Source organism: Arvicanthis niloticus, chromosome 10 (genome assembly GCF_011762505.2).
Source record: "Arvicanthis niloticus isolate mArvNil1 chromosome 10, mArvNil1.pat.X, whole genome shotgun sequence".
In the NCBI taxonomy this organism is placed as follows: domain Eukaryota; kingdom Metazoa; phylum Chordata; class Mammalia; order Rodentia; family Muridae; genus Arvicanthis; species Arvicanthis niloticus.
Genome location: NC_047667.1, coordinates 42,422,347 through 42,443,319, shown reverse-complemented (window position 1 = coordinate 42,443,319; position 20,973 = coordinate 42,422,347). Strand labels below are relative to the sequence as shown.

Sequence of the window (20,973 nt, the reverse complement as noted above, 5' to 3'; positions counted from 1 at the left end):
ACATTGGGGAAAATTTTTACAGTAAACTTTTATAAGTAGGAGTGCACTCAAATAATGATAAAAGGTATAATTCAGTAGATACATAAACTAGTTAAATGTTATCGTCAGTGACTGTATATTGTGCACAATTATGTTCTGTGCTTTCACATGTAATATAGGCAGTTTGTTTATAGAATACTACCCCCAACATAAATAACATGATGTGTCTGGATGTCTTGTTGGCTTCATCATCCCTGGCTGATAGTTTTTCAGCTTTATTATAATCTGAAGGATCTACTGTGGTATATGTGACCTATCAGTGACCAAAACCTTAATATGTAGTGAACGACTGATTTGTGGATGATCATTACATTTAATATTTTATAGGTAGATCTAAGGATGACATCTGATTACTGAAGCATTCTCTTAATTTGAATTGTTTCCTTCATTTATATATAATATGATAATGCTTTTAATAACTCTGAAACACAACATTTTTAAAAACAGATTTTTTTTTTTTGACACTGTTTTCTGTGTAGCCCTGGCTGTCCTGGAACTCAATTTGTAGACCAGGTTGTTCTCAAACTCACAGGGATCCATCTGTCTCTGCCTCCCAAATGCTGGAATTAAAGGTGTGCACCACCATGCCCAGGAAAAACAGATCTGTAAATAAGAATAAATGATAGATTTTGTTTAGAATAGTTTTATTATATACCCCCATTGGATTCTAAGTATTTGAAATGTAGAAATCTTTATTATAATAAAAATACTGCAAAGGGCTCTAAAAGCCATTTAGTTTCAATCCCTTTCTTTTACATGAAACATGTAATTGTTTCCTGGATGGATGTGGTCACACAGTTTTATTTTCACATCTGCCCATTATATAGCATCCAGTCACGAGTGTTCATTGGACAGGAGACACCAAGGATCTAGAAATGGGCAACACAGACACTTGCTTTGTCTTCACAGAGCCTAAAACTTAATGGTGACTTTTTTCTTCCTCTTTAGGATAAGAATCTCACTATATCTCAGGTCCACTTAGAACTTACTGTGGATACCAGGATAAATTCCAACTTATAAACCTCTGCCTCCATCTCCTCCTGTGCTAGTTTCCCAGGCATGGTACACCACACATACACTAAGGTCAGATTTTAAAATTACTGTGTATGTGCATTATGTTGAGGGGAGTGCATGCCATGACACATGGGTAGAGGACAAGTTCGTGGAGTTGGTTTTCTCCTTCTATCTTTATGTGGGTTTCAGGAATTGAGCTCTGGTTGTTTGTCTTGCACATCAAGCACCTTCACTCACTGAGCATATTACCGTTCTGGTTTCAGCACTGACTTTTAAATGCATCCTTCTGTAAAGAAGGAATGTAGGGATTTTTGTTGCTTTGTGAGTTTTCAGGCTAGGTTTTTGTTGTTGTTTTAAATGTAGCCTTTGTTGTCCTGGAACTCCCTGTTGACCAGGCTGGCCTTGAATTCAGAGATCCACTTGCCTCTGATTCCTGCACTGGGATTCAAGTATTCCTGGCTTTGAACCAGAGTTTTTGTTTGATTGCTTGTTTGTTTTCTGGTTTTTCGAGACAGGGTTTCTCTGTGTAGCCCTGGCTGTCCTGGAACTCACTCTGTAGACCAGGCTGGCCTTGAACTCAGAAATCGCCTGCCTCTGCCTCCCAAGTGCTGGGATTAAAGGTGGTGTGCGCCACCACTGCCTAGCTTGAACCAGAGTTTTAATAGGAGAATTTTATATAATGTTATGAGAGTCAGAGAATGTTGCCTTAAGGTATATATGTTTTAGCTGACATTTGGAGGATGAATTAGCTAAGGATAGCTGGGAAGTTGTTCATTAAAAAAAAAAAGTGTATGTGAGGATCTGGAGTTGGGAACGTGGGACACTGAAGTCCTGAAACAGTTCCAGTGGGAAAGCATCTGTGCTTTTCTGCAGGGTTCTAGCTTGGGTCTGAGTGTTAAGAAATAAAGGAGTCCTTTAAGATTAAAGCTGGGGCACCTCTAGTGATGCTCCCTTCTGTAAGTGAAGCAGACAGCAGCACAGTGGGAACAGAGTGGAAAACCTAGGCTCACCACAAGACATCTGAGGCCTCATGTAAGTAGTGGATTGGAGAGCAAAGAGGAGATAGATGATAAGGCATTGCACATGTAAAGGCAATAAGCAGTGAACATTGGACCTGTTCAGTACTGTAAGCTGACAAGGCAGAGGAAAGTTTCAACTGTCTATACCTAACAAGGCATTTTGTAAAGTGAAGTACTGACTTAAACTACTTTGCCCTTTCATTTTATTCCTCCCTCCACCCCTTTCTTTGTTAGGAAGTAGCATCTTGAAATTATAGTCAGGTACATTGATACTATAGTTGCTTGACTTTTGACATGGTTTATTTTTTTAAGTAGACACAACAGTAAAACTGGCTATTATTTCCTGCGATCTATGGAGTTTAACCTATGTAGAAGCCTGTGCTCCCATTCGCACAGTGACGATACAGAAGCTCTTTGAGTTATCCCTTTGTAGTTAGTTTCACACAGCTGCGCACAATCCCATCAACCACTGAGCTTGTTCATCGCTGTAGTTTTGTAGGAATAACATCAGAGTGGAGGAATACAATGTATAACTCTGATTCTTGCACTTTTTATACAGCTTAATTTCTTTGAGGTTTGTATGTGAACTTTTTATACCAGTAACTCATCTCTTTTGATTGTCATGGTATCCCATTGTGATCCAGTTACCTACTGAAGGATTATTTGGGTTGTTTTGAGTTTTCAGTGGTTGTGAATAAGGTTACTTTAAACATTTATGTACATGTTTTTATATGAATTAATCTTATTTAACTAGATACTCAGGCATGGGAGTGCTTGGTCATTTGTTTAATAGGTTTTATTGTTGCTTGTTTTTTTGTTTGTTTGTTTGTTTTTTAAGACAAAGTCTCACTGTGTAAACACTAGCTGGCCTAGTGCTCTGCTATTTAGACTAGGAGGGAAGCATTGCTGCTACTTCTCTTAGAGACGCCAACATTCTGGAGCAGTGCTTTCTGGGGTAAATAAATGATTTTTAAACAGTTCAAGAAAATTTCAGGGTATACAGTGTTTTACAGCTAATTTTTAAAAATCCTTAAAATCCATCTAGGACTCTCTGGTTAGGAGTACGCTTTGGTGGCATCCTTGATTCTTGTGTGTTTGTTTTGGTTTTGGATACTCATTTGCATAGATTTTGTCTTTTTCTAGAGAACTACTTTTGCTTACTTGAAATCATATTAATGCTTTATATTTTATTACCTGTTTTTTTTTTTACTCTCATACTTTCTAAACATTAAACAAAAGTTCTGATTTTATGAAAGAGTCAGTGAAGGTAAGAGTCGTAGCCCTTCATACACAGAGTATGCCCTTCCGTTTTGTATTTCCTTAACTTGAGATTGATCAATAAAGCAAAAAGTAGGATTAAGTACCTTCTATTCTCAAATTAAGGACAATCTTGATTGGAACAACTGTGGTCTGTCTTAGGCCTTATCAGATATAAATATATGCTCACATCAGTCTTCTAGAAAGAATCTGGGAGCTAGGGGTTATATAGTCTTGTGCCTTTGGCATAAGTTGCCTAACTGTAGACATTAAGCTCTTAGTTTGAACTTCTCTACACACAAACTGATTCACTTGGTAACAGAATGCATGGATTCAAGGCTTACATATATTCAGGTGTGGCAATAAGGTGTGCCCTTTTACTGAAAACAAGTTGAATGACCAAATAAAATTTGGATTTACTAAAGGGTAAATATGGTAACACCTAGAATGGAAGGAACATATGAATGCAAGCAGCAAGCAAGAAAGAACAGCTCCACTCTGTGTCCTAGCAGTGTGGTCCATGAAGTACCCTCAGAGAAAGTGTGTCAGATTATCTACAGTGAGGGGAATCTGTACCCCATTAAACACTGTTTAATTTGGATAGTTCTGTTATTTCAACAGTTAGCATGTCTCTAGGCACCTTTGCTATATGGTCCTTTGTTTCATTTGCAGGGTTTTTTTTTTTTTTTTTTTTTTTTTTTTCATGTTTTTGGCTCCTGAAAATTCTCCTTGTTCTTTCTTAGTTACACATTTAGTGAGGTGGCAGCTGAAACACATTATCACAGACTCACTAGCTTAAACAGTATACGTTTATTTATCATAGTTCTGGGGGCTGGAAGATCTCAGGGTACCAGAAGTGACTGGGTTCTAGTGAAGTAAGTCTCTCTTCCTGGTTATGTTGTCATATGACATGTCTTTGGTTTGTGCCAGCAGAGAGTAATCTTGTTTTTCTCTTTTTCTAATATGAGTTCTACCCTCTTGATCTTACCCAAATCCAATTCATTGTAAAGGCTTCTGAATAATATATTGGGGGGTTGGAGCTTCAACAATTGAATCTTTGGTGAGCAAGACCCCAAATTTTCACTTTTAGGTGTTGTGTGCTATGAGGCACAGTCTCTTTACCTTTTACTAGTCATAATAACTTTGCTAAAATTGCTTCAGACCATATTATTAGTCTGGCCTGGTCTCATTTCTCTTCGTTTTTCCTGTCCACATCCTTCAGTCTCTCCTTCATACTTCAACTGCAGTGTCACGTCCTCTGCATGGCTTGCTTGGACTCTTTATTATGGGTTAGCTCCTTTGGGCATGTGTTCTCCTGTCCTGCACTTTCCTTTCATTACTAAACAACTCTTCTGATTACATACTTAGTGTCTGTTTTCTCTCAGAGTACAGGGACTGAGTTTGTTTTCTCAGTCACTACGTCCTTAATCAGCAGGTTAGTGCCTGGCACATAGCCAACATTTGGGGATGGGGAAAGCCTGTTGTGATTATTTGCTTGTATATACTAATCATTCGTGTGTACAAAGCTTCTCCTCACTTGGATACAATTTCCAAAATGGGATAGATGATCTTCCACACTATTTATAATGTGCTGGCAATATAATACCCATTATTCTTGCAAGTTTATAATATTTGTCTCTAGTAACCATATAAACACTTATCAAAGGATTTATGAATGAGTTTGGAGAAGGAGCTCCATCCATTTCAGTATGAGATTTATTTTCAAATCCTCAGTGATGCCATTTTATGTTTAATATTTGTAAATATTAATGTTGTTTTGATATAGTACATTCTAATAATTGTGTTAGCTTAATGCAAGAGAAATTTTAATATTTAAAACATAGTAGTTAGAAAAGTTTTGGTATTTAAATTTTAATTCATATGAATGTTTAATGGCCAGGAAATATGGTAGTATGTTCAGTAGATGACTAAACATAAAAATATATTAGCATAAAATCTGTAATCTAAATAGAATGGAAATATAAGTTCAAGAAGAAAACATTTATGAATTTCACTTCTAAAAGATTTTGTTTTCATGTGTTTGACAAGTGCTTTTGGTTTTATGCAGTACTGAGTATTGAACCCAAGGCCTTAGGCTTGCTTGGGAAACTCTACCTCTGGCCTGTGTCCCTAGTCCTTTTATTTATGTATTTGAAAGTAACAGTGAATTTTGGTAGTAGTGATGAAATTACTGTTCATTTAAATTCCATTATATCTTTTCTCACAGTGTTATTTTAATCACAACCCAACAGAAATCACATTGTCTGTAATTTCTTAAATGTGTTACAAATCCTTTGTCTTAACTTAGAAATGTGTAAGATATATTAAAAAATCTTTTAGGGTACAAGTGCAAAAATCTTGCAAAAGTCACTAGGCTCTCCAGCTGATTTTACTGTTGAGTGACGACCTGTTTAGATGTATTTGTCAATATTTCACATGGAGACTTGTTTGTCTAGCAGATATTAGGTACATATTTATTAGCATAATTAATATTTTAGATTGTATTAAAGTCACTACAGATGAGATAATTTCATTTGTTACGTATCACTAGTATGATTTCAAAGACTTTTTGGTCTTTTCTGCCAAGAATATTTAAAACCACATTTGGTTAAAACTTTATGTGATAAAACATCAAAGACAGACTCAGCTCAGAGATTTCTGATTAGGGCCATAGAAGCCAAGCAGAATTCAGATTGGTTTGCACAAATTAGCAATTTAAATTATGGAATAAAAAATTTGAAGAGAGAATTTTTGAGATTACCTATTCAAATGTCCACCCTTTTAAAGAGAGAATGTAGAGAATCACCAAACTCTTAGGCAATGGGCAACAAAATCTGTTGTGAAAATGTTGAATTTACCTGAAAAACAGCTCTTAATTTGAAGCACAGAGAGGATTTCTTGATTGTGACTACATTGAGAAAAGGAACCGATAAGAGGTTCATTGACAACACAGCCCTTACCTGGCCTACTGGCCCAATTGTGAACTGCTCTATTTCTCATCCTAGCTGTAGCTCAGGATACCACAGTCTCCCTGGTGATATTTTCTGTGCTTTCTGTGCCTGATTGGTCTTCCCTAGTCCTCATTTAGAAAACATATATGCTCATAATTACCCTCTGTGGTAATCATTCTTCTCAGAAAGAAAGCTAGTCTTCCTGAGGCCCTGCCTGGTCAGGCCTTGCTTGCCTCCTAGTGTCAACAGGCACCATGGTTCCCTGGTCCCCTCACAAACTCAGTCTCTCAGATTTATTTTATCCGTTTCCTCCTTTAGCATCTTGTTAGATGCTGCTCTTGCTGCTTGGACCCTCTGCTGCTCCAGTGAATGACTAAATATCCTGCACACTTCATCTCTAAGGACACTTCTTTAGATCCCCACATCCCTTCTCCTAGTCCTTTTAGACTTGATATGGTCTCACTACTGGAGCTTTTTTTCATTTGTTTTTCTCTTTTGCCTTTTCTTCAAAATCCATGTTAACATTAATTGGCATCTTTTTTCCTAAGTAGGCTGTACTCACTGAGAGCAGAATTAATGTATTTTGCTCATCACACCTGCCACATTGCTTGGTGTGTAGGAGGGACTTTATATTGTTGAATGAATAACTCCCAATTTATTCCCATTTCTACTACACCAATGATTTTGGAGTAACATTTTTATCTTTGGAATCTTATTTGCAATATGCTTTTTATAATTTATCCTCCCATCTGTGGATGTCGTTTCTGGTAAAAAATAGAATTTCAAGTTAGTTTTTTCTAGTTATAAATTTCACACTCTTAAAAACTCCAACTAATTTTCTTAAAAGTATGAAACCAGTAACACTAAATATTCTTCCTATTTTTGATCATCACATATTTAAAATTTTTAAAGCTTTCTGATAAGAATAAACGAAGAATTCACTGCATGTAGACTGCATTAAGAATGCAGAGGTAGTCATGGTGACAGTAAAGTTAATGCCTCCAGGAGTGTTTTCTAGAGCACTGATCCTAGAGACATCCTCAGGACTGCATTGTTTGTGTAACACTGGACAACAATAGCCCGAGTCCCCTCACTAGTTTAGTAAAGCTTCCTTGCTGTAAAGCAGAGTTTTTCAGCCTCGCACATTTGGAGGTATTGTTTGCAAGGGACAAGGGCAGGGAAGGATTGTCGTCCTAGACATTGAAGGCTGTTTTGGCAGTATTCTTGGTCTCTACCCATTAGACTATAATAACCTGTTAAGTCAATTATGACAACTAAAAAGTTCCTCTAGAAAGCAGAGGAACTTTTTTCCACCATTGAGAATACCTTTTTAAAAAGCCACAGCAGGTGGGGGCGAGAAAGCTTGGCAGATAAAGATGCTCACTGCCAACCAGTGGTGGCCAGAGTTGGGTTCTTGAACCATATGATGCAAGGAAAGAACCAACTCCTCTAAGTTGTACTCACCAGTTCCAGCTTGTCTCAGAAGCCAGCTTGCCCCAGAGATCTTTTTCTGTCTCCCTGGTGCTCCCAGCGTTTACTTGGGCTCTGGGGATCCAAGCATCAGTCCTCAGGCTTGTGTGGTTTTATCCTTTGAGCCACTCCCTCATCAGCTGTTGACTTTGAATGTTAATACATCATTATAGAATAAATTGTCCTTATATATTAATGTAATTCCAACATTTGCATTTTAGAAATACTATATGGAGCACATGCTGATAATATGTTGAGCATAGAACTTAAATAATGGAGACAAAGCCTATAGCCTAGGTAGCTTACAAATGTGGGAATTAGGACTGTTTTTTTTGTATAAAAACATAAAAATTTTATGAAACACCAGAAATGAAATGGAATTGACAGAAGCTCTGAGTTGGACTTAAGAGGTTTGGTGTTGATCTAGCTAACCTAGGTACTGCATTAAAAGATTAAACGACTCTTCAGTATAAAATTAAAATATTTCTGAGAGTGGTTGTAAAGCACTTGGTGGTGATTTCTGAGCTGCAGTGGTTGTTTGCCTTGATTGGTATTCTTAAAGAGCACGGCGGGCTGGTTGAAAAATTGTCTGTCACCCACAAATGTGAAGTAGGTATAAGACAATTGAAGAAATATAAAAATCAGACTCTCTGTATTAGCATAATTGACTGCCTAACCCAGAGCAAAGGGATCTCTACAGCAATATTCTCTGAATCTTTCTTCATTGGTTCTTAAATTTTTTTGCACACTTCACTTTTTTCCTGTTATGTTAGTGCTAATTGGCATGAGATAAATTGACATGTCTTACTAAGATTTGTACTTTTTCATGCTAGCTCTCTTTGAATTAAGCTTAGGGTTTGTGCGTGTGGGTATGACTAATTATTGAGCTTAGAACACATTTGACTCATTAAGTCTGCTCAGGCTGCCATTACAGAAGGTTACAGAAGGCTGGGTGGTATAAGCACAAGATACTTACTATCTCATCGTTCTAAAGGCTAAAGATCAAGATCAAAATATTACAAGGGTTGGATTCTGGTGAAGCTTCTTGGCTTCAAGAAACACTCTATAACATTGCCTTTCCACTGTATGATGGGGGAAGGAGGGAGTTCTTTCAGACAACATTGGAGGACATCTTTAGAAAGAATGAAAAAAGTTCAGATTCTGCAGGCTCTTTTGGAACTTTATTTACCAAGGCACAGTCCTAGAATAGCTTTTTCTCCTTTTTAATTTTTATTTTTTAACAATAATCAAGTTAAGAACACTTAGTTGACATCCACAACCAGATTTGTGCTTCCTCTTTCCAGTTCTCCTTGGTGTATTTCAGAAATGCCCGACTCAGCAGCAGGCACACGGTGATTCATGGGAAAACTATGTTTGTCGTTCCCACCATTGATTTGGACCACAGAGTCCATCCAGTCTTCAGCCAGAGCATCAGCAGTTACTTCTGTAGCCGTTCAGGTTTTCATAGAGGGTACAAAGCTTGTGTTCATGGTCGTCTTTAATGAGTTTCTGATGGTTGGTGGCTGGGAAGGAAATACTCAGCCTTATCTGACACAACTGACCCCTTGGAGGTGCCACAAAAAGTCATGTACACCTAAAAATTACTGTAACTACTGGACCCATTTGTCTTCTCTTTCATTATTAAAAATAATGGTGAATGAAATATGTATAGATAGCATTATTTTCTGCAGATTCCTTTAGAGTGTTTTTTTCTACGAGTAGGGTTAGGCATACTGAACATTTTGATAACTACTGCCAAACTCTCTTCCTATAGAGACTACAGATTCACATAGCTATCGACAGGAAGTGAGAGTGTTGATTTATCCTTATCATTGCCAAAGCGATATTACTATTTTAAAATCACTCCCAATCTGACAGTGAAATTTCAATTTATATTTTAGATCTTGAATTTATTTGGAATTTTGATGTTGAGCTTCCTTTCAATTTTTTTTTTTTTTTTTGTGGCTGCTTGCCATTTTTTTCTATGAATTGCTTTAATTGGCCCATTTTATTAAAAAATTAAAAATTATTTTAATATTGACTTATAAATGTTTTCTAAAATAAATTTTGCATAGGTTTTGGGGATCTGAATTCAAGTGTTCTTACTTGCCAAACCATTTCCCCACTCTGAGTATAAATTTTGGATATGAATCTTTTATCAATGCTGCACATATAAAATTCCTTCTCCTGAGTTTTCTTTGACTGCACTTATGACATTGTTAAAGTGAGATACTTCATTTTGTAGATGTGTTAATCATTTATTTATGGTTTCCATATTTTGTCTTCTGTTTACGAGAGACTTCTGTATAATCTGTTCTTTCATGTGCAGGTCTGTTTGCATCTCTGTTCTTTCTGTCTTTTCTTAACCTCTCCATGGTTTGCCTCTGGTTCCTGTATGTATCAATCAGGTCTTTGATTGCTTCTGCACAGCTGTCCTGGCTGTTGTTACTTACGGTGCCTCCTCTTTACTCTCAGCTCTGACTTCCCTGTGTTACTGAAACCTTACTGTATTCTGTTACGATTTGTGGCTGTTAAGTTGTATGTGAATAGAGATAACAGACTAGTGGTATTTTAGATGAAATAGCCATTGAAGTAAAAAAGTAGAATGTTCACAGTTAATGCATAGATGGATGTTTTTGTTTCCAAGTCCTTGGCAGTATTTTACACAGTTGATATTCCTGAGTATGTAACTTATATAAACTTTAATGTGTTTAAGATTATTCTTTATTTTATTATGGAATAGAGCTTATTAGAGCATGGGGAGGGGAGCCAGAAGGGTAGTAGAGGCAGAGAGAGAGAGAGAGAGAGAGAGAGAGAGAGAGAGAGAGAAGAAGAAGAAGAAGAAGAAGAAGAAGAAGAAGAAGAAGAAGAAGAAGAAGAAGAAGAGGAGGAGGAGGAAGAGGAGGAGGAGGAGGAGGAAGAGGAGGAGGAGGAGGAGGAGGAGGAGGAGGAGGAGGAGGAGGAGGAGGAGGAGGAGGAGGAGGAGGAGGAGGAGGAGAAGTAGAGGAGTAGAGTAGAGGCTGGCCATGAGCTTGTGGAGAGGGGGGAAGGGAAGGGAAGGGGAAAGGGGTGAGGGGACAGAGGGATCAAGAGAGCAAGAGCAAGATTCTTCTTAAGAATAGAAGCTATATTTGCTATATTTAAATTACCTTGCTGGCCTTTGCCACTGTGTGTTAATGTTAGTAGAGAACTGCAGGAAATATAACCAGGTTCCTCTCTGCTTTGGGGATTTCTTTTTTTTGACAGTAGGTAGTAAAATTAAAATGGAAAATGTAGGAAAATAATTTATTTGCTCTTATTTTCAATTAGCTGGAGCAAGATGCTATTCTAAGGGCAGCATCTGTTACCATGGAATTTCCTTAACTCAGGGTCAGCTTCCTTTAAAAGCTGGGCCTGCTTTAGCTGTGAAAAGAAAATGATTCTCAGTGGCCTTGAGGAGCTAGCCTTTGTTATACCTTAATTGCTACATTTACTTAAGCACAGAAAGTAGTCATCCGTGTATTTCTGAAGAATCAATACAATGTTCCACATTGTATGCTTAGACTTAAATGAATAGATTTGATAACATTTTTAAAAGTTCTCTTATTATACTTATTTTGGGGGGGGGGGGGACACTTTCCAGCTGTAGACAGCTTGGAAGAGTCTGTTCTCTCTCCACTGTTTGTATCAGCCTTGGTGGCCAGTACCTCTGCCCACTGAACCATCTCACTGATCAGATATGACAACTCTTAACTGTTAGACCCTTGTATCTCTCTTTAAAGTATTTCTAGTGCTGAATGAGTGTGTATATGTGTTGTGTGTGTATCATGTTTCTTAAGGAAATGCCATTTTATTTTTACACAGATTGAGTAAAGGTTTCTGGGATTGCACTTCCATTCTAGGGGTTTGGGGATGGAAAGGAGACTATTCTTTGTCTATACATTTTAAGTTAAGGCACTCTAGGTCCAAAAATTCAAAGTTTCTATATTTTGTTTAACATCTGGGAAATCTAGTCAAATTTCACATGGAAAAAAAAATGGTCTTGGAGGCCCCTGAAGCTCTTTATTCTGCATTTCCAGTAGATTTAATAGTTTGTAGGTTCTAGGACAAATCTCACAAAGTAGATCTAGCCTACAGAAAGGCATATATCATTGGCCCACTTCATGTTTTAAAAATATCTAGATTTATGATACAGATATTTATGATCCCAGAAGACAGATCTGACAAGCTATATCAACACACAAGTGACTAAGTGGCATTTTTAGGAGTCACCGTTTGACCTGAAAATGTCAGCTGTCATTTACCCACTGTCCAGGTGACTTGTTTGAGTCATTATGTTACTAGAATGCTTCTGACCAACACTGTGGACCTGTCAGACCACACCACCTTCTTTGTACAGCTAAAATAAAAATATGAGTACCGATATGACATAAAATGCAAATCTAACCAATTTTTTCAGAAACACCCTGCACTTTCTCTTCTTTATGTCTTTGTTGTTGTATTTTTTTTTTCTTCTTCTCTGGAACATGTCATTTTCCTTTTTGATTAAGTGAATTCTACTTAGTTCAACTGCCAGCCCTTGAACCTTCTTGATGAACTGCCTCCAGAAGTTTCTCCCTCTTATGAAGTCTTAGAGCATTTCTCTTGTTGACATGGTAACTTTTATTATAGCAGTAGTGCGCCTGCATTAGCCTCTTCCCACTCCAGGTACTTACATACAAGGCATCTTCTTGTAGTTCTGAAGACTAAGAAGCCAGTCTTATTTTTACCCTACTTTCCCCAGTTGGCCCTCTGCCCTAAATTTGAATGTTTTTTTTTTTTTTTTTTTTTTTCTTTTCAGTTACAGATGAGGATACAGTTAAGAGATATTTTGCCAAGTTTGAAGAAAAGTTTTTCCAAACCTGTGAAAAGGAACTTGCCAAAATCAACACATTTTATTCAGGTGAGTAGCCACAAAGAGAAGAAACATTCTCCGATGTCCTCAGACTTGTTCAGTGTCATTTGAAGTTACCATATGCTAGCTTATACTACAATAATGGGTTTGTTTGGATGGATTAAGGACATGTCTAACACCTTAGTATTTACAATTTATGTAAGTTGCCTAGGTTCCCTTAAAGTTATAAGACCTTCAGAGTTATAAATTTGATTTTATCTTTTTATAAGTTTGTATTGCCACCTCTAGATTATTGCTTAGGTTAACTTTATGCCCTTTCATTGGCTAAAACACTATCTGCATCTCTTTGAGGTACTGGTCCCCAAAGTGTAATCTGCAAAGTGCTATTGGAGTTTGAGAAAAAAAGTATTAACTTCTATTTTTGTATGTGTAGCTTGTTTTAAGTTTGTGTTTTAATGTACTTTAAATAGAGATTAGTAATGTCCTTATAATGGATCGCCTAGACCATTGCCTTAGGCATCACAAATCTTGTGGAGCCCAGTTGAGAAATAGATGGTTTTGTGAGTACAGAATCAAATCAGTGCGTTAGATTCAGAGATTTCATCCTGTATTCCCTCGTACATTGCTGAATTTACTCCTTCCTTCTTTGAATCACCTACTGGATGTAATGGTCAATAATGAATTTCTTTCTTCTCTTGGCAAAGGCTTTGGAAATACCTATTATTATTATTATTATTATTATTATTATTATTATTATTATTATTATTATTATTATTGAGACAGGGTTTCTCTGTGTAGTCCTGGCTGTCCTGGAGCTCACTCTGTAGACCAGGCTGGCCTCAAATTCAGAAATCCACCTGCCTCTGCCTCTTGAGTGCTGGGATTAAAGGTGTGCGCCACCACCGTCCAGCGGAAATACCTTTTAAAGTCTTAGTACTGTCATACTCATTAACAAACAAACAAACAACAAAAACCCACACTAGTATGGGTTAGTCCAGGGATGACTATTAACATGGCTTTATTAGTTTCTTTTTCAAAGGATGAGTTTTTCCCTCCTAGCTCGTGTATGGTTTTTGGAAGCATCTTACTCAGATGTTCTCTCAGCAGCCCTCAAATGGGCCTGATTATTCTTTTTATGACGCAGTGGGAGATTGGATGGAGAGGTGCCAAAACCTTAAAAGGCTAGATCCAGCCTTCTTTTGGTGCCATTGTTTTTCAACATCAGCACTGCTGTTTCTTCTGCAAAATGGATCTTTGACCATCTGGTATCTTCTGGAGTTTGCTGCTGAACTCTTGGTCGCTCCCTGAAAATGGAGATATCCAGCTCCCATTTAAAGCTTCATCTCAACTTCTGCATAACCCTGGTGACTTAGTTACTAACGTGGACGTTCCATTCTGGGTTCCACTCTACTTTGATGTATTTCTCTCTTGGCCACACTTGCCCAGAATTGTTCTCCACATTAGTAAATCCCAGTGCAAGCTTCTGTGTTCATTTGTCCCAGCATGTTTGAAAACATGGATAGGTCTTCAAGAGAGAATTGTTCGGAAAGAATTGCAGTGGCCCGAGGAAACGTGATTTCCAGTTGGGAGCTAAAAGGTCAAGGAAGAACCAGCTGTGGAGTCAGAGAGAAGGACAGCTGTTGTGGGAGGTGGCTCTGGTTTGATCTGAACTGCCTCTCACAAACTCATGTTTAACTCTTTGTTCTTGAGTTGGGGTGCTGTCTTGAGAGGCTATGGAACCTTCAGGAGGTGGATCATGAATAGCAGAGCAGGCCACTGGGAGTGGACGGTTAACCTTAGCCCTTGGCTACTTTCTCCACTTGCTGTTCCGAGCAATGTGGACAGCCCCCACCTCTCACTGCTCTGCCATTCTTCCCACTGCTGGGCTCAGATTTGAATTCTTGAGCCAGAACAAATCTTGCCTCCTGCTTCTATCTGGTATTTTAGTTACCATGATACAGAAGTAAGAGTGTTGGAAAGAGTGTGTCTACATTAAGAAAATGCTGTTAGGTAAGATCTAAGGCTGTAAGTGAAAGGTGTGTAAGGTGAAGTCTACTGACATTTTTCTTTTGCTGTGATGTTTTTAGAAGGGATCCCTGATCAAATCTAAATTGGTAGTTTGTGTTACAACAGATAGTGTTTCTTAGTTTAAAAAGAAAGATAAATATCAACTCTTAGCAATAGATAAATTTTGAGTTATAGAAAAAAATCTACTATATGACTAAGCATGCAAATATACAGACATTCTCCTTTGTTGTTGTTGGTTTTTTTTTTTTTTTTTTTACAAGACAGGGTTTCTCTATGTAGCCCTGGCTGTCCTGGAACTTGCTCTGTACACTCAGAGATATCCCCGCCTCTGCCAGGATTAAAGGCATGCAGAATGATACCCAACTAGACCTCCATATTTTATGTGTACTTAAATGTATCTATAAGTGTGAATATACAAATGTTTAAATAATTTAAATGTTTTTAATCAAACAGTATTCTCTGCTTTTAATCTATTGTATAAGATAAGATATCACTGTGCAGTTTCTGACTAGCCTAGAACTTGCTATTATTTAGACCAGGCTGGCCCTGAACTCACAAGATAGGACTAACTCTACCTTAGGAGTGTTGGAATTAAAGGCATGTACCACCACAGCCAACACAAATTGGCTTTGAGCACCAGTCTTGACCCATCTTGGGTTGCAAAATTCAGTTTAAAACGTGATATCTTTGAGTAAGTCAATTTTCAAAAGTTATTTTCGGTTAGCTATTATTAATTTTTTTTTGGACACTGTGGGTTAATGACTTATCTGTGTGTATTGGCAGGGCCATTGGGATACAAATTGATAGTCATTGACTAAATTTTTGCCAGGTCAGGAAATGGTTCTATGAAAACATGATTGGCAGAAATAGAATTTGGCAGTTGTTGGAGACAGTATCACTTTCCTCCCTAATTAGCTGCTTCCTGCAGCGCAGATTGTCTTATGGACTGCAGTCCTTGGACACTCAAGCCCAAGAGAAACCATAAGTAACGCATGGGTTTTGATCAGAATTGAGAGGAGATCTCACTCTTTACCCAAGTTAGTCTCTGACAATCCGTCCTCCTGACAGGAGATTTCCAGTGCTGGGCATAGTAGTGTATGCCACCTATTTGAGCTTTTTTTTTTTTTTCTTTTTCTTTTTTTTCCAAGACAGGGTTTCTCTGTGTAGCCCTGGCTGTCCTAGAACTCACTCTGTAGACCAGGCTGGCCTCAAACTCAGAAATCCGCCTGCCTCTGCCTCCCAAGGGCTGGGATTAAAGGCATGCGCCACCACTGCCTGGCTGAGCTTATTTTTATTAGCTCACCTTCATTGGCTTAGATCTCACTGATGACTTAATACCTAAAAATGGATCCAAACATTCCAATACCTCCCAATTTATATCTTTCTAATCATATCAAAAAGCCAAAAATAAATAAGTGCCAATTTCATCAACTGATTATATTTTGAAATTTGTAACCTTAAGTTTTAAATTTTTGTTTACTTTTAAAATTTTAAAAAATGATTTAACCTTCCTAAGCTAACATATACTTGCTTATAAAATAATCAAATTAATTCTACTTGTTAAAAGAAGTCATTTTCAGTTGAAAACCTGACATAAATTATTTTCTTATTTTTTACTGTATGCTTTTGTTTAATTTTAAAAGAGCAATTATTTATATTTCTAGAGAAAGGTTTTCACAATTGAAAGACCACGAGGAAAGAGGGGAGTTTTAAAAATGAGGGACCCCAGTTTCCAAGATGAACATAAATGTGAATATCTTCAGTAAAATACTTGCAAGCCAAATTCACCAGTACATTTAAAAGTTCATGCATGATCAAGTTAGTTTTGTTCCAGGAATGCAAGAATATTTCAGTAGCATATAAATAGAATCAAGAGCGCTAAATCACATGATCATTTCAATAATTAAACATCCCTTCATTATAAAAGCCCTGAATAAAACAAACTAGCAATAGAAGAATCGTACCTCAGCACAATGAAGGTTGCACATGGCAACCCTATACATAGCCAACATAATAAATAGGGACAAACTGAGAGCATTTTCTCTAAATGAGAGGTGGCCATCTCCCCTCTTCACTCTTATTCAGCGTAGTGCTTGGAATCTTAGCCAGACCTTTAAGACAAGAGAAAAGAAAAAGTATGCAAAGAGAAACTGAAGAAGTCAAATTGTCCATATTTGCAGATAATATAATCCTACACTGGAAAGACTTTAAAGACTCTACCAGAATTCTTGGTTTGATAAATGTAGCAAAGCAGCAAGTTACAAAAGGAAGCATTGAAAAAGTAATAGCTATTCTATAGCCAAGAGTGAACTCACTACAAAGAGCTGGGAATACAGCCTCATTCAGTCAGGTCAAATCAGAAAGGGTGGAAGAGGAGAGGGTATGGATGTGAGAACAGGACGGCCATAAGCTTACTGCACACACTAAAGCTCTGTAGTGAAACTCTGAAACCCTGAAGAAAGAACGCGACGAGACAAAAGCTCTCGTATGTCCATGCGTTAGCAGAAGTATTACTATTACTAGCAGATCATACTCGCCAAAGCATTCTTTACACCCAGTGCAATGCTATCAAAATTCTAATGCCATTCTTCACAGAAATAGAAAAAACAATTGTAAAATTATCTGAAACACAAAAGACACCTGTAGCTGGGATTTTGGCTACGTCGAGGGTTCCTTTTTCTTCCACCCTTCTCCACCTCTCTTCTTTCAACCCCCAACACCAGGTAGGAGAGAAAGAAGCATAGAGGTGAGAGAAAAATCCCCAAATAAAGTCAGGGGGTAGGAAAGGGTGTCATGATATTGTTAGACTTCCTGCTGATTGGGAGCATTGAGTTCCTTGAAGCAAGCAAGTTTGATCTTTATTGTCAAGATATCTAATTATTTCTTCTTCTTCTTCTTCTTCTTCTTCTTCTTCTTCTTCTTCTTCTTCTTCTTCTTCTTCTTCTTCTTCTTCTTCTTCCTCTTCCTCTTCCTCTTCCTCTTCCTCTTCCTCCTCCTCCTCTTCTTCCTCCTCTTCTTCCTTCTTCTCTTTTTCCTCCTTTCTTTTTTGTGCACACTTAATAAACCACAACCAATAGCAGCATCCAACTACCAACCAGCCAACAACTCCCCAACTCTTGAGATGCTATAGCATTTATGTACTCTGTGAAGATTCCTCAGAATTCCAAACATCACATCCTCCCCCAAAATATCTGCAGCTGGCAAAACCACGCCCCTGCTAGAGCATAAGGCAAATCATAGTCAGCTGCTGTGGACAGTCTGAAACAGCTCCACATCTCACACCTGGGGTTAAAATGAAAACATAGTCTTATAATATTTCTGTGTTTTTAAAGAAATGAAAATTCTCAATACAGACCCCAGTAGACAAAACCATTTGGTCGAAAACAGCAGTGTCAGAGGCATCACAATATCTATATCTATACTATCCAGCCATGGTGTAACAAAAATAGTATGGTACTAACACAAAACAACCATATAAACAAATGGCCCTGAAGACTTAGAAATACTTCCATGCAACCAGAAGCATGTGAATCTGTAAGACTACTGAAACAGACACTGGGAAAAAGACTCTTTAGCAAATGTGTGTAGAAAACTGCAATGCATATATACAAGATTTTAACTAGATCCCTATTTTATACTCTACCAAAAAATTTTATTCAAAATAGGTTAAAGATCTTAATATAAGACCGGAAACTGAAATTCCTAGCAGAAGGAAATATAGTGGAAATTCTTCAAGATAGAGTCATAGACAACTAGGATTTCAGTAGCTAAGGATAATAAGGATTAATGAATAGAATTTTACACCCAACCAAAAAAGGCTTATTAATAAGAAAAGAAACAGTTACCAGGGTGAAAAGACAACCTGTTGGATGGGAGAGAATGTTTCAGAGTTGTGTATTCAACAGAATATGTAAAAACTCAAAAAGGGAAATGCCTAGAGAACAAATAGTGCAACTGTAACATGAGGAAGGGTAGCAGCTGCAGTTAGCAAATGGGACGGTACAAAGATTGCTGGAGAAAATGTTCAGCAGCTTCAGCCACCAGTGAAATGGGAATTAAAACTACATTTAGATTGCATTTTACTCCATGCAGAATATCATCAAGAAAACAGCAGGTGTTGGTTAGGATGCTTAGCTACTGTGGGAATTAGAATGGAGGCCTAGCAGGAAACAACTGTGTAATCCAGCTGTAACATTTCAGAATATATACCTAAAAGAATCTCGTTAGCTTACTCAAAGATACACCTGCATACACATGTTTACTGAGGTACTATGCAGTAAAGTTACAGTCAGCCTGGGTTTCCATCAGCTGATAAAATGTGACACATATGGTAGGTTACTCAACAGAGAAGATTGCTCAGACATGGGGCTAAACCAATAGAAAGTCCTTATTAGTAGGCCGACAGCTACACTGGGTGTTTGGGATCCCAGTGTAACCCTGAACCTTTCTTAGGGTGAGCCTTTAAACACAAAAACCATGTTCTGGGTTGACATAATTCAGTTAACAATAATTAGTTAACCAGAAGCAGAACTACAGAAGCCAGAAGTACATTTTGAGGCTTTACCAGAAGGGGTTTTATTACAATGAAAAGACATCATGACTAAGGCAACTCTTACAAAGGCAAACATTTCACTGGAGGTGGCTTACAAGTTTCAGAGGTTTGGTGCATTATCGTCATGGTGGGAAGCATGGCAGCGTACAGGCAGACACAGTGCTAGAGGAGCCAAGAGTTTACATCTTGATCTGAAAATAGCCAGGAGGAGACTGAATTCCACACTGGGTAGAGCAAATGAGACCTCAAAACTCACTCCCACAGTGACATACGTCTTCCAATAAGGCCATACCTTCTAATAGTGTCACTCCCTATGGGCCAAGCATTCAAACACATGAGTCTTTGGAGGCCATAGCTATTAAAACCACCATATGGACTTGGATGGATTAGGCCTTTGTTTTAGGTTTTGGCAGACGGTGCTGACTCCATGCTTAGTTTTACAGCCTGGGTAGCGTACTCCATCATGGAGTCAGTTATGCTAAGGTCTCAGAGCCTACTAAACCTGGGGCGCTATTATAATATACAAACATAATGGAGTTTTATGACCTAGTGTTCTAGGTCTTTCTGCATCTGAGGTGTGCAGTTCCAGGTGTTCAGATCCCAAATGAAAGCAGTATAAAAACTGCATATAATGTAATAAGAGTAACTATATTGAATGATTATGATGATCCAACATAAGTTTCCCTTGCATTTAAAAAAAAATCAATGAAGTCTTTACACTGAATCAGTGAGATAGTAACATTGTAAAATTAGTAAGCAATAAAAATAGTCTAAGATACTAGTTATATTTTGTAAAGAAATATTCTTTAATTTTTTTACAACAATGTAATTGCTTTGCTCTTCTAGCAAAAACTAATTAAGCTCATCAGAGTAAATATATTAATTCTTATTAGCTGGCTGATGATACAAAGGTGGTTTAATTGATCCTGTTTATTATTGGAAACTTACCACTGTAATCAACCTGCTCCTAAGCATCTAGGTAGTCCCAGTGGTTAGTGGGAATGGTACCTGAGGGTCAAGAGTAGTCTTTACCAGGTGAGTAGCTGCACTGCCAGGAATGTAGTTGAATATGTGCATTATTAGGTGTTCAGGTGCATACCAGGTGCTAGGGGCTGTATTGATTTGTGTCAGTGAAGATACTGTGTCCAGAAGAACAGCAACTATGGGACAGAACACTTGGTTAACCGTAAAAAAAAAAAATCTGTATTTTCCAAGAGTTATCCAACTCTCTGCAAAGTCAGGTGTTACCTTAAGTGACAGTGTATATAGGCTTCACCATCCTTTTGTCTTTCAGCTGTGTGGTTGTGACACCTTTAAAGTTTTATTGTGTTCTTGGGAACTTACACTTAGCTCCCTCTACCACATTGTTCTTTCTTCTGTATCACAATCAGTATGGAAATCCTACTTGTAGCCTAATGTCTATATGGTTGCCCATTTTGGGACTGAGAAGGTTGCCATAGGGTGAGTAAATAGACCACTGTATGATTTGTATGATTTGATAAGGAAATTTTAGTAATTTTATAATCATATATTTTCCCCCATGAACTATTCATTTTTAATAGCAGCAGGTAATACAAGATCTTTTGTCATGTAGCACTTTTTAAGTTTTGAGATTAAATGAGAAGTTTCAGACAACACAAGGAAATACTTTTAATTGACAGTAACAAATTTCTCAAAATATTATTTGTTTGAAGATTTTAAAAAATTATTCAAACTATTATAGTGGCTTATTTTAGCTTACTGCGTGTTCAGAATTAAGTTATTTTAATT

The 20,973-nt window shown here is 37.5% G+C and overlaps 1 protein-coding gene across 1 annotated transcript in view; it reads left to right on the top strand.

Moving 5' to 3' along the window:
• Positions 1-20,973, top strand: part of Xpr1 (xenotropic and polytropic retrovirus receptor 1) — a 142,718-nt gene that overhangs the window by 57,153 nt on the left and 64,592 nt on the right. Inside the window, exon 3 of the mRNA XM_034512918.2 lies at positions 12,570-12,671. Coding sequence (XP_034368809.1) covers positions 12,570-12,671 — 102 coding nt within the window. The remainder of the gene's footprint in view (positions 1-12,569; positions 12,672-20,973) is intronic.